The following is a 14,072-nucleotide window of genomic DNA, read 5'->3' on the forward strand; positions in this document are numbered from 1 at the left end:
GCTTTTTTTTCTTTCAAATTTAAATATTCTATGAATGGTGAAAGTGCAAAGGTGTGTGTGTGTGTGATTATGAAAATGTGGGTGTTATCTGTAAAAACATAGGTCCTATCTATGTAAATGTGTGCACATATGACTATGTGTAAATGGAAAGAGTATAAGGATGAATGTGAGTGAATGAAATGAATTGACCCGCCCTCCCCCTTCCAACCACTGGTAGTAAATGCAGCCCATGGAGTTTTCTGATCCCTGTTCCAGCTAACTTTTTATTGACATTCTAGTTTTGAGCCTTGGCATCATTCAGAGATTGATTGGCCATCTTCCAAGTTGCACAAAGGCGGTACCAGTGTAGTGTATAGATCATGCCCTGTAAATTGTCAATGCAGAACTAGGATCTTTTTACCTCCTCCATAGCATGTGTGCTGCACCTGGTTTTTCCACCTCTAGACTCAGCAGTCAGCACTTTTAATAACTGTACCATACTGGCTTTTGTTCACAATACATTTTTTTTTTTACTATTTCACCAAAACAATAAAATCCTTAAAAAAAGGATCCTACAACAATGCTTATTTAATTGCCGAATAGGTCACATAAAAATGTCCTTCCACTGGCAGTTGTTCAGAGTATTACTGCTCGAACTCTAGCTGGATGGTGCCCTATCACCATAGAATGTGCATAGGACTAGTAGTTTCTCCTTGATTAAGCAAACGCTGAGAAAATCTAGCTATAGTTTACTGCTGTTTCCCTTGGGATAATTGAAAGAGACACTGTGGACAGTTCTAGGGTAGGGAGTGTAACTACTACTGTTGGAAGCAGAAATAATTGGCTAGTATGTCCTTTTCCAAGGGAGCATTTTCTGTACTCCCTCATTCAGTGCAAGGAAGTAACTGGATAGCAGTTAATTTTCTTTCTCAGCATGTGGGGTAAAATAAATCGGAAAGGCTGTAGATTAGTCCTTACAGACTGACAGTGCAGGGCATTGCTTAGAGTAGAAATGAATGAGGGGATGAGCTATTTCTTTTGAAAAGTAAGAAGCAAATTTTCAAATTGCATTTCCCCCTTGCCTTTAACTTCAGTTTACATTTAAACCACATTTTCTTTTTTGCTATCAAGTCAGCTTCAACTTACGGTGACCCTGTGAGTGAGAGAGCAGCCCAACCCAGGTCTTGGATTTTTCCCACAACCTTCCTTGACTGAGTCTATCCACTTGTAAAGCATTCCTTTTTTCCTACTGCCTTACACTTTACAAAAGCATTATTTTATTTTCTAATGGTTCATGCTTTCTTATGATAGCTTCAAAGTATGACAGCCTCAGCTTAGGTATTTTGGCCTCTAGGGAGAGTTCAAATTTGATTTGCTCTTGGACTCATTTATTTGTCATGTGCCCATTAGCTGCCCATCCCTGTCATAAACATTCTGTTCAGGGGAGAAGAGGTTGTAAATTTGGGGCTGGCTGATACACAGAATCCATTATACATAGTGTAAGGTGCGCGAATGCCACTCCTCACAGGACTGGAGGAACAAAAGCTCTTTTTTTGAATAGGACACAGAATGTAAGAGGGAAGAGTGAGCTTGAGAGAGTGCATGTCTGTCACTCAAGGGAAAGAGAATGTGGGCCAACTAGTGAGTCTGCAGGGTACCTACAAGTCAAAACACCCATGAAGCTGGGCTTCATTTCTCCTCTCCTGACAGGACCTACTTGGAGAAGAGTATGTGATCAGTGAAGACATAGAACTGGAGCCCAACGGCACTTTTAGAGAATATGAAGAGAGACTTGACTACCGAATGAGGGACTATGAGGACTACTATGACCACAGTGATGACAGCAGGGAGGAAGGACGATATGACCCAGCCGAGCGATCTGAAGGCACCGTCCAGTTCCCCAAGGTAATGGCTATAGAGACACATCTCTGAGCAACAGTTCAGCAGCTTGGCAGTGCTCCAGAATAAAACTCATTCCATTTTAGGATGTACTGATGGAAGTTCTTTCAAGCAAGGCCTTTCAGGTAGATGCAGATGTACATTTTCATCCCAGTGCTCATCTTTCCCTTGTTGAACTTAATGGATAATTCTGTTGATGTGAATAGGATTTGTGACCCCATCTAGAAATGCAGGTCACACTGGCTTTTAGGTTATTTGATCCTACCACTCTTCTAGATGCCATGTGTGATTCTAGATGCCATGTGTGACTACAGAGGCCAAGATCCATTGGAGCAATGGCTTTGTTGGTGTGTCCAGAACTGGCAGGATTGGTTGATGGGAAGGAGGCAACAAAATCAGCCTCAGTCTGAGCAGGAATTGAGAGATCAAACAGAAGCATGAGGCAGTGTAACTGGAGTTTTTATAAAATACACTCACTGCTCCACATTTGCAGCTTTGACTTTTGCAGATTTCATTATTCATGGATTTTATTAGTATGTTCTCTCTAGGAATCTCTAGGTCCTCCAGCACAACTCTGTGGTCAACTTTAACCAAAAGTCACACTGAAGGACCTAGAGATTCCTAGAGAGATCACTCCACTAGGCATTTGTAGCTCCTCCAGTGCAATTTTATGGTCAATGTCTGACAGATGTTGACCACAGAGTTACATTGGAGTACTTAAAGATTCCTTGAGAGGTATTCTTGCAGGTAAAAATATAGTGATTTTGTTATTTGAGTTTTTTCCACATTCACAGGGCTCCTGTGCCCCTAACCCCAGCAAATGTGGAGGGATGAGCATACATTCTAGTTCTAAAGGGTTCACATAGGAGAACAAGAGATCAGGTACAGGAAGCTCTATGTATGAGATAGAAATCCACCTCTGTGTAGCATGTGCTCTGTAGGCTAAGTGTCTGAGATGTCCTTCCTACATAGACACAGGAAAAAAACAATGGGGGTTGCTATCAAATTACAACAGAAGAGAGGGACAAGCACCAGAATAGCCAGGGCCACAGAAGTTCCCATGGATAATGGGAGTCTATGCTGCTATTAAGACTTACAAACTTTAGACATAGATCAGTAAATAAATTAGGTCTCTGGATTCCAGAATACATAGGAAAAAGGGATAACATCCAAAGAAACAGGGATAACATCCAAAGGCTCCTCATCTTTCTTAATATATATTTTGTTACACCCCATTTGGACTACACTAATATGAGGCTGACTTTGAAAAACGTTTGGAAACTTCTGCTGGTCCAGAATGCTGAGGACATTAAGCTAGTTTAGTTATAGGGAGCATGTGACTATCAGTTATTTTCCAGGCACAATTCAAAGTGCTAGTTATGATCCAAATGTCGTTGTTGTATGCCATGAATGTTTCCGACGTATGGTGATCCTAAGGCAAACCTATCAGAGGGTTTTTGTGACAAGTTTCTTCAGAAAGGGTTTGCCATCACCATCCTCTGAGGCTGAGAGAGTGTGACTTGCCCAAAGTTTTCAGGACTGAGCCAGGATACAGTATACTGAACCCTAGTCTATCAAGTAACCTAGTTCAAAGCTCAAACCAATTCACCATCCTGGTCCCTCCATGATCTAGCTAGAAAACTCTATGACAGAGGCACATTACAGACCGCCCGTTTGGGGCGGCCTGTAACTGTCCCTTTCCCCACCGGATCAGGGCCTCAGCTGCCACAACGGCAGCCTCTGAGGCCCTGATCCACCGCTTTCCAGGCTACGGGGAAGCGGCAAAAGGCCGCTTCCCTGCGGCCTGGAAATGGGTGTCCTTGGGGCTTCAAGCCCCAAGGACATCCGGTGACGGCGGGAACAAAGAGAAAGGGGCCGCTCAGCCCCTTTCTCATTTGCGTTGCTGGCGCAGCTGTGTAGAAGCTGCGCCAGTGACGCAAATCCTGGAAGGAGCTCCAAAATGGCGCTCCTTCCTGCGCTGCCAAAAGAGCGCCCAAGGCGCTCTCGCACAGCGTATCTACGTCACTTCCGCGCTGCCTTGTTTGAAGGCTGCGCAGTTGTGATGTAGTCATGGCGGCGCCCATCTATATAGGGTGCCACTATTTTCTATGTGCTTTGCGCATATTAGGGTTAGGGGCATCAGGAAGTGACGCCCCTTTTTAACCCTAGTACGCGCAGAGCGCGTACTTTTTTCCCATCAGGAACGGGCCTTTGAAAGTCAGGCCCAAACTGTTTGAAAGACTGCATTCTCCCATATCTTTCTCTCTGGGTGTTAAGATAATCAGTGGAAGCCCTTGTTTTAGTCCTGCCATCCTTGGAGGCTTGTTTGGTGAGATGCAAAAGAGGACTTTCTTGGTGTTTGTTCCTAAGCTCTTGGCAGGAGTTCATTGCCATGAGAGTTTGGACTTGTTTCCTCCATGTTGTTCCTCTCTTGCCAGGCAAAGAGTTTTTTATTCAGACAGTCTGTTGGTATATAGCAGGATGGCTGTTGAAGAAGTTTTAACAGACTGGATATTCGCATTTCCACCCCTTGATGAATTGTTTCTCTCTGTCTTTTTAAAATTGTATTTTGTCATTGTATTGTTTCATCTAAATTTTGTTAGTGCCTTGGTTGCCATGTTTGGCAGAAAGATCTAAATTCAACAAATAAACAAATGTATGAGACATATTGCCCTATCTAGTATATATGCAATTTCATCAATTAGAAACAGAAACAGCTTAAACAAAAGTATATAATGAAACTAAAAAGTCACCAATCAACTTGCCTTTAAAAAAAACAAATGCATTTTTAGTGGGAAAGAAACTAATGAAACTAAAAATCACCAATCAACTCTTCAGTTTTTAATAAACAAATGCCTTTATAGTGAGAAGGATGGAGGATGGTGGTTACACCCATGTTACAAGTTTGTGCCTGGCTCAGTGAAACTATTTTTCAGTATCCGTGATGTAGTAGTAAATTCTGATGCTGAAGAGCTTGTGATGGAGCTGTGTACATGTTACACATACATAGAAGGACAACTTTAAATAGCATAAGCCACCAATTTATTAGGAACAGTATGGCTCCATTGATTTCCATTATTTACTTCAGATTGTGTGGGTTCATCTTGTAAATACACTGAGCTTTCAAAATAAAATCTTCAACTGGCATAAATGCAACCTGTTAGTTTTTACAAATTTGTGTGTTGTTGTTGTTGTTGTTAACTACCCTCAAGTTGATCTTGACTCATGACAGCCCTATCGATGAGACATCTCCAAGCCAAGACTCTCTATCTCCCATTGATGTGGCCAAAGTACAACTGCCTCAGTTTAATCATCTTGGCTTCCAGGGAGGTCTTAGGCCTGGTTTGTTCTAGGACCCATTTATTGTTTTATTTTGTTTTTTGGCTGTCCATGGTATCCTCAGCACTCTTCTCCAGCATTACATCTCAAATCAATTATTTTCTTATATCCATATTCTTAATTGCCCAGCTCTTGCATCCATACAGTAATGAGGAATACAGTTGCTTGCACTATTCCAACTTTTGTGCTTAGTTATATATCTTTGCTCTTTAGGACTTTTTCTAGATCTTTCATAGCTGCTCTCCCCTAGGGTTGCCATATCCCGCCGGGGGGGGCGGGACAATCCCGGTTTGGGAGGGGCCAACCCGGTCCCGGTCCGGTTTGGCGCCCAAACCGGGACGGCCCCGCCCACCGCGGCCACCTCAGGCCCCGCGGCGGCTCCAAGGCCTTGCTGAGGCCTGGGAAGGCTCTCCGCGGTTGGAGCTCCAGCCGCGGAGACGCTCCCTCCCGGGCCCCAGCGAGGCCTTAGAGGCGGCTCCGCGGTCGGAGCTCCGGCCGCGGGGTCCTCCAAGGCCTCTGCAAGGCCAGGGAGGAGGAGGAGGCCGCTTCCCACCGCGGCGATTGCCGCGATGAGGAGCGGCCCCTGCCTCTTTCCCGGCCTGGGAGCCTGCTGAGGCTTCCTCCCAGGCCGGGAGGAGGAGGAGGACGCTTCCCCTTGCGGCGATCGCCGCGATGAGGAGCAGCCTCTGCCTCTTTCCCGGCCTGGGAGCCGGCCTAGGCTTCCTCCCAGGCCGGGAGGAGGAGAAGGAAGCCTGGCACAGCGGCGATCGCCGCGATGCCAAGCTTCCCCCCGCCCTTCCCGGCCTGGGAGCCGGCCTAGGCTCCCTCCCAGGCCGGGAGGAGGAGGAGGAAGCCTGGCACCGCGGCGATCGCCGTGATGCCAGGCTTCCCCCCGCCCTTCTCGGCCTGGGAGCCGGCCTAGGCTCCCTCCCAGGCCGGGAGGAGGAGGAGAAGGACAAGGTTTAAAAATCTAGGACTTTTTTTTTTTAATTTCCTAGCCAGGAAATTAAAAAAAAAAAAGTCCTACATTTTCAAACCTTGTCCTACATTTGTCCCGGTTTCGAGGTCCTCCATTATGGCAACCCTACTCTCCCCATTCTTAGTCTTCTGATTTCTTGGCTGCAGTCCCCTGTTCTGATTTATGTTTGATCCATTGTCTAGGTTGAATTTATGAATATCTCCCATGGTAATTACTTTTGTTTTCTTTATGTTCCACAGTAAGCCTGCCTTTGCACTTTCCTCCTTAGTAGTTGCTCTAGTTCTGTAATATTTTCAGCTAGTACTATGGTGTAATCTGAATATCTTAGACTGTTGATATTCCTTCCTCCTATTTTCACTCCTCCTGCTTCTGTGCCCAAGTCTGCATTTCATATATTTGTGTGTATGTGCCTTTCAGTCACATATCGACTTACAGTGACCCCATGAATTTCGCAGCATTCTCTTGGGCAAAGAATACTCAGAGGTGGCTTTGCCACTTGCTTCATGTGAAATATAGACTAAGTACCTGGCATTCATTGGCAATCTCCCATCCAAGTACTAACCAGAGCTGACCCTGCTTAGCTTCCAAGATCAGAGGGGATCTGGTGCCTTTGGGGTGTTTGGACCCTAATTACAAATGCAAACAATTATATCCCCCAGTTTTGGTACAATCAGTCCAGATGATGTCTGGCATGTTCCACACCAGAACTGGGGTATAATACCCTTAACATGATTTTTTAAAAAAACTTATTTGTTACTCTGGATCTTCTGGGAAGATTCAGAGCGCTCGGTTGCCATGCCATGGGTGGCTATCAACATGGGTGTCCTGCTGGCTGCTGAGTGCATCTGCTGCCACCGTGGATCACTCGCTTTGAGCTTAGAACAAAGTGCCAAGGTACAGGGGGGGGGGGGAGTGAGTTAACAGGGGGAGGTTGAGGCAGTTGTGGGGCAGGGCTTCAGTCACCAGTGCAACGGGGGTCTGTTCATTATCCCAGCGCTCAAGCAAATGCCATAACCACTCCTGCCCTGAAAAAATAAAAGTCCTAGAGTGGTCATTCCCTGCATTTCCTTATCAGCTGCAGCCTACCCACATTGGGGACAAAATTAAAAGTGTTGACTGAGATCTGCCAGAGAAAAGAGGATGTTTTTCCAAAAAGTGATTTGATCACATTATATAGCTTGGTCTCAAAATTCTAGGAAGTTTCACTCTATTCCTTATTCCCCTTTAAAGCAACAGAGTGATAGGGTTTAAGGTGTAATCATGGCTTCACAAGTTGCATTATGAACGTACAAACTAACAAGCTGAACATTGGCTCTGCTCTCACTTCTGTCTGTCGTCACTCTTCTCCCTCCCATCGTGTATCAGGCCCCTCACCCCAGGTGTGTGTTTGTGTGTGTGTATGTGTGTGTGTAGATGTAAACAAAACTAAAACATATAAAATAAACAAAATGTTTTGGTTTCCTCCTACTTCATTTGCTAAAGATGAAACTGCATTGCATCCAATGTGGCAATTTAGAACACTATTATCAGCATTCTTCAGTGGATGATGGCATTATCCTCTAGGCTGTGTGGCCATGTGGGTTTAGTTTCTTAAATCCATAATTCCAGAAAAATCTCTCTTTTGTCCAAAATGCCTGAAGTAGTTGGCACCTCAGTGCCAAACAGGGACAGATCAGAGGGGCTTGTGATGTTCCAAGCTGAAATGCCTGACCACTGGTTGCACCAGCTTCCTGCTCAGGAATGCAGACTTGTGGTTTCTGAAATGTGTACAGAGGTCTGTGTCCGCCCCCCTTACATACTGTAGATGTCATCCTATATCCCTGCATTCAATCATATAAATAAGATTGCAGGACTGGCAGGCATTGTGTTGTTTAATATAGTAGGTCCTGCCAGTCACTGTGCTGCTTAAAGTGACAGTCTGTTTAAGGTACTTACAGGTGATGCAGTGCTTTGAATGGGAGCCTTCCTGGATTGCTGAATTGCTGACAGCTTTTTACTAGAAACCTCTTTAGATTTGGTGGCTGGCAGAAATCTTTAATGAGAGATTTGCTGATGGCTCTAGCTAGATGTTCAGAATTTGCTAACAATGGATAGCTTCTCTAACTACCATAGTGAGGAGATGCTGGAAAGAAGTGCCATAAATAATAATAAAAAAGGTACTTGTGCTAATTCATGTTTACAGTGCGCCCTTGGTATCTGCAGTGGTTTGATTACAGGATCCCCCATGGATACCAAAATCCATAGATATTCGTGTCCCATTAAATACAGTGGCATAGTAATATAGTGCCCCTTATATAAAATGACAAAATCGAAGTTTGGTCTTTAGAATTTACATTTTTACAAAATATTTTCAAGCCATGAATGTCTGAATCCATGGATGAAGAATCCATATATACAGAGGACTGACTTTACATTCTTTATTCATTATAAAGACAAATAATAAAAGTCTTTTAAAATAGTTGCATGGGTCCTAAAAAAAATGCAGCGGTGCCAAAGTTGTCGGTCATGCTGCTTGCATTAGTTAAGTGCATGTTCTCAGCTGGTTCCCTTCTCCCCTTTTACTAAGCCAAAAGAGTCCTAAAAGCTGTGTTTTTATCTCTTTCTTCCCCCAAGAACTAGCCTTAAGGGAATATATGTGTGTGTGTGTGTGTGTGTTTACAGAGAAGCAGAAGTATAATGGGCAGTTTTTTAGAACATTATTTATTTATTTATTTATTTAGGTATTTATATCCTGCCCTTCAGCCCTAATGGCTCTCAGGGCAGCTTACAATATTATTTTTAATCAGACAGTTCCCTGCTCTCAAGCTTACAATCTAAAAGACACGAAACAAAAACAAAACATTATGTCATTGTTCACCTTGAGGTTCACCAAGAAGGCCCTGCATTAATATTAATAACTGATATATATCTAGAAGGGGTCTTCCCCAGCTCCATAAAAAAGTTTTGAGCTCTTCTCACTCCCCCTCTCAGCCACTTCACCAACCCATGAACCAGAGGCCAGCTTTCATCATGCTGTGTCTCTGTGATGGGACCTTGGCATTTGACCTGGCCAAGCAGGGTGGAGCTATGCTGGTCTCAGCTTGTGAGTCTGGCACACTGAAAGTTTAACACAGATTCAGACGGTGAGAGCATCAGGAAAGACAGACCCACCGAAGTCCAAGCCTTTTCAAGGCATTGTTCAGTCTACCTGACAAGGCTAAGTTTTGCAGCTAGGATGCAATATGCTCTATATCCTGCAGTGCTGGATATACCAAATTCATAAACTTATATAAATACACATAGGAACATAAGTACATATTTGGGCCAAGGTTTTGGAATGTCTAGTGACTCAGTTGTTCCTGCTTCCCTCACCATCTGCTGTGAAGAAACACCGGTTTTCCAAGTCAGCTTTTTGTGGAATAAGAAGCTTCTTCAGTGAAGCAGTGGAGTTAGGGTTCATATGGGACTGAAGAGCCCAGATTTTTCATTAGTAGGGATGATAATACTATCTGCCCCCTCTACCCTCTTGTTTCCCTGTTTCCTTGCTCTAGCTACAGTCATCACATTAGTTGGTACTGTAGGCTAAATTTCAGAGGAAGGAATTGGCAAACCACCTCTGAATATTACTTCCGTAAGAAAATACTATGAAATTCATGGGGTCACCATAAGTTGATAGCCAACTTGAAGGCACATATACATATTTATTTCTGTTCCTACTGATTAAATCGTAGGTTGTTAAAGGTTTAATCATCCTGGGTCTTTTCAATTCATAATTGGGTTTTCCCACTCTGCTCAAGGAAAAAAGCAGGGTCTCTGTCTGGTACAGCTTGGCCATTGTAGTGATGATTTGTTTCTTTCTTGTCTGTACCAGGAAACCAATCTGAAAGGAGAGAAAGGTGAACCAGCTATCATAGAGCCTGTGAGTATGTTATGCAGTTTATTTTACTGGCATTGCCACAACTCCATCAGTGAGGATGGAGGAATACACACCTCAGGGGCCTGAGTTTTGTGGTCAGTCCAATTTGACTTCTGAAAGAATAAACATCTCCAGGTCTAGTCATTTAATAAGGGATTTGTAACAGAGAAAAGATTGATAATGAAGTTTGATATCTTGACATATGTAACTGTTAGTTGAAAAGTTGGAAGTCATTATTACCTCTCCCCACTTTTTTAGTTTAGTAGGTTTAGTAATGTGTTTGTATTTTTATGTTTACGTTTTTAATATATGTATTTCCTGTTTTGTTTTGGTTTATATATTTCCATTATATGTAGTTTGATAGTAAAGAAAATTTCTCTTAATAAAATATTTCATAAACAGGTCTAGTCATTTCCAAATAGCAGATAAGATACCAGTGCTAGGTCATGAGAGTGTTTTAGTGGCCAGAAGCAAATATCAGATCTGATGTAGCCTCCTCCAGCAATTGCTGCTCGTTGCAATTGCCTCCAGCAATTGTTGCTTCTCGAAACAAGGCAAAATCCTTGTTGACTGTCCCCTGTGGCAGGAAGTTTGTTTACAAGTATGGCTATGAAAAGAAAACCCACAGTTTCTCCAACCTTGTGGAAGCTTTCACTTTCTGGCATGCTAACATCATGCAAGAGAAGATGCCGGTTTTATAAAATACCGGTAGATCTGGGTCATAGTTGTGCATTGCATGTTTACTATTATCAGCAACTGCACACTACATTTTCTAAACAAAAGCAGATTCATCAACAGTCTGCATCCCATGTACATGAACACCCTTCATTTTCATTGCCCAAATCATCAGTGTTACCAGCTATTAATAATTTTTATCTCTTCATTGCAGGGCAGGCGTTTTGAAGGGCCACCTGGATATCCAGGTCCACAGGTGAGAGAAGGAATGAATATATAGTGTCATCAAGAGGAAGGATGGTGGATACTAACTGGATGGGCCAGAAGTTTCCATAGTATTATTGCCTGGTGACACTACCTTCATGTGATACTTGATGTGCTTCACTGAGAAATAATGGTATCTTGTACCATGGTGGTGGTCGTGACCACACTGGGCATTCTGTACTGATGTTTAGGGCACTGCCAACAAAAGGATGATAGGTCATAACCCTCTCAGAAGCCCATTCAGCCCAAGGTGGGTTAAGAGTTTCTTATGATCTCTAATTTGAATACACTGAGTTAATCCTGAAATTGTCAGAGGCACTCTGTTATTTCAAGGGTATCATATCATTTCTTCAAAGTTACTTCCCTCACCTCCCATGGCAGGTATTGGGCATCCTTAAGCCTCCTCTCAGGGTACCCCTTCTGTCTCCATGATATCAAAGGAGCAAAGCAGACATGTCTTTACAGAATAAAGTGGAACACACCACCTTGAACTGTGGTGTAGTCTTGTTCTTTGGAGGTTTCTAAAAAGAGGCTGGATGGCCATCCATCAGGAGTGTGTATTTCTGCATGGCATGGATTTGGACAGAATATCCTTTGTGGTGTCTTCCAACTCTATGATTCTATGATTCTTTGAGTACCAGTTTAGTCTGCTAGAGAAAGAGTTTGGCTTGAAATTGGGAAAAATGGAAGTTCAATTCTATCTCTCCTATTCATTTGTAAAAGCATATAATGGGCAGTGGTCAAGTTCACATGAAACAATAAGCCAGGCTGTGGTTTGTTGAATTCTGTTCTTGTTTCCAGAACTGTTTTTGTAAACAAACCATGATTTGTTAGTCTGCTATAAGCCATAGTTTAAAGCCATGGGTTCTTGTTGGTGTACAGCCTGTTTAAATTATGGTTTGCCATTACATATGTATCTAAACCCCAGCTACCCACCCAGAAAGAAGTTGACAAAAAGCCTAAGAGAGGAACAGAAGCAAAATAGGGAAAACAAACTGACTTTTGGGGTTATCTGCAAGACAATTAATCACTGAAAAGTAAGAAAACATGGACAATATACAAGTTGTGTGAGTGCAACCTGTGTGCAACCTATACTTTCAGAAGAGGGGCGAAATATCAAAATAAAGTGTTGGATGTACCAAAATTCTGTCTTAGAAGTGCTGTATTTCATGACCTGTATAGATTTAGTGCATTTGTGGAAAGTGGCAGTATTTAGTTATAATATATAGTTGAATAAAGACTAAGGAGAGAAAAAAATTAACCATGGAGTGGAGAAAAGAGTTAAGCATGACATTGAAGTTTCATTCCTTAAAGATGTGTTGGATAAGGATTTGGTGAGTCCAGGTTCTAGTCTGCTCTGAGCCAGAAGACTGTGAGTCGATAATTATATCTCAGCATGGTCTACCTCACACAGCTTTTGTTGCAAGGAGAAAATGGGGAAAAGAGCATTGTACCTTGGTTTCACAGGAGCAATCAATGCACACAAGCATATCTTGGTGCAGCAGTGCTGATGCTTCAGGCACAGTAGTTCAAGCATTGGGCTGGGGTTTTCCAGTGCCACAAGGTTTCCATTTGAGAGAGAAGTGGAGAGTGGGATTTGAGTGGGTGATGCCTGTCTTTATTCTCTGTTTGTCCCTTGCCAGGGTGAGACCGGCCCAATGGGACAGGCAGGGCCACCAGGATTTCCAGGAGATCACGGCGAACGGGTAAGGAAAACTCTGTGCAACTCAGGAGAGAGATCAGCTCCTCCTTCTCCTGCAGATTCCTGATCTTCTCAGAAGATGATGGGAGGGGGTTGGGGAAAAGAGGTTGAGGAATTGCTGGCATGCGCCCCTTTCAGCGTACCTCAGTGCTGGGAGACAAGTCCCAGCTTGACCTAGGTTTCTTCTCTAGCCCAACATTTCCCCAGGAATGATTGACAGGGCTTCTTGTTTACTTTCTGCACAGGGACCACCAGGCCTCCCAGGCCTCCCAGGAGCTGATGGCATGCGTGGACCTCCAGGGACCATGATTATGTTACCAGTAGGTGTTACAGGGAGATGGGTCTAGTGGTTTGTGATACCAAGAAAAACACGGCAGCTTCACTGGGAAACAGCGACGGTCAGTGCCTTTGGGATACAGATTCAAGAGGAGTATTATTTTCCTGTTTGCATGGCATATAAAATTAAGAGTGGGTCTTCTCTGGAGCATGAGAGCATTGTGCCTCTGTGTCTCTGGTAAAACAGTGCCAACATTTGCCATGGAGCTGGAAGCTAGGGGACAGGCTCTGGAAGGAAGAAAGCAAATAGAGGTGACATTAAGATGATAATTGGTAATATGGAGAGCAGATTAGTGCATAGGAAGACAGGCTTTCCCCATGATTGTGCAAAAGTTATCCTCACTTGGTTAACTGACAGGAAAGGATGCTCAAATGTGCAGTTCATCCTTCTGTTAAGGAAGAGAGAACTGTGGGCCTGGACCTGAGAACATGATGCTTTCACCAAGAGTTGAGAAGGGGAATGCTGCCAGTATTGCACTGTTTGACACAGAAAGGTCATTTTGAGCAGATGCTGGTATACTGCTGGCTAATTCATCTATGAATTTCTCATCCCTGAAATCCTCTCATGGATTTATTTCTAGTTCCAGTTTGGTGGTGACTCAGTGAAAGGCCCTTCGGTGTCCTTCCAGGAAGCCCAGGCACAGGCGATTTTGCAGCAAGCAAAGGTCAGTGCTCTTGGTGGACAGGTGCACATGTATCCTGATCCCACTCTCACTATTCTGCTTACAGTACATCTTTTATTTTTGTTATCCCTTTTATCTCCCTGGCCTGCTTTCAGTCTTGCTTTCTTCTTTGGGCCTGGATATTACATTTGTTGGTTGATTCTTGAATTTCCATTTGGTTCTCTCCGTCTTAATTCAAATAATAAAACTGAAAGCATCATCATGTTGTCTGCTATGAAAGACCTGCTGCAGATCAAGCCAAATCAGCACGCTGTGCACTAACAGCTACCAGTCCACATTTCGAGTGCTTATTAGTTCATACCATACTGAAAAAAGCACCCT

The 14,072-nt window shown here is 43.5% G+C and overlaps 1 protein-coding gene across 1 annotated transcript in view; it reads left to right on the plus strand.

The window, feature by feature from the left end:
- LOC149322778 (uncharacterized) overlaps window positions 1-14,072 on the plus strand; it is a 164,878-nt gene that overhangs the window by 70,061 nt on the left and 80,745 nt on the right. Inside the window, exons 9-14 of the mRNA XM_089531722.1 lie at window positions 1,690-1,884; window positions 10,047-10,094; window positions 10,981-11,022; window positions 12,674-12,736; window positions 12,978-13,052; window positions 13,650-13,733. Of these exons, the coding sequence (XP_089387848.1) occupies window positions 1,690-1,884; window positions 10,047-10,094; window positions 10,981-11,022; window positions 12,674-12,736; window positions 12,978-13,052; window positions 13,650-13,733 (507 nt within the window). The remainder of the gene's footprint in view (window positions 1-1,689; window positions 1,885-10,046; window positions 10,095-10,980; window positions 11,023-12,673; window positions 12,737-12,977; window positions 13,053-13,649; window positions 13,734-14,072) is intronic.

Source organism: Sceloporus occidentalis, unplaced genomic scaffold (genome assembly GCF_023333645.1).
Source record: "Sceloporus occidentalis isolate IW3139 unplaced genomic scaffold, rSceOcc1.0.p SCAF_1, whole genome shotgun sequence".
Classification (NCBI taxonomy): Eukaryota; Metazoa; Chordata; class Lepidosauria; order Squamata; family Phrynosomatidae; genus Sceloporus; species Sceloporus occidentalis.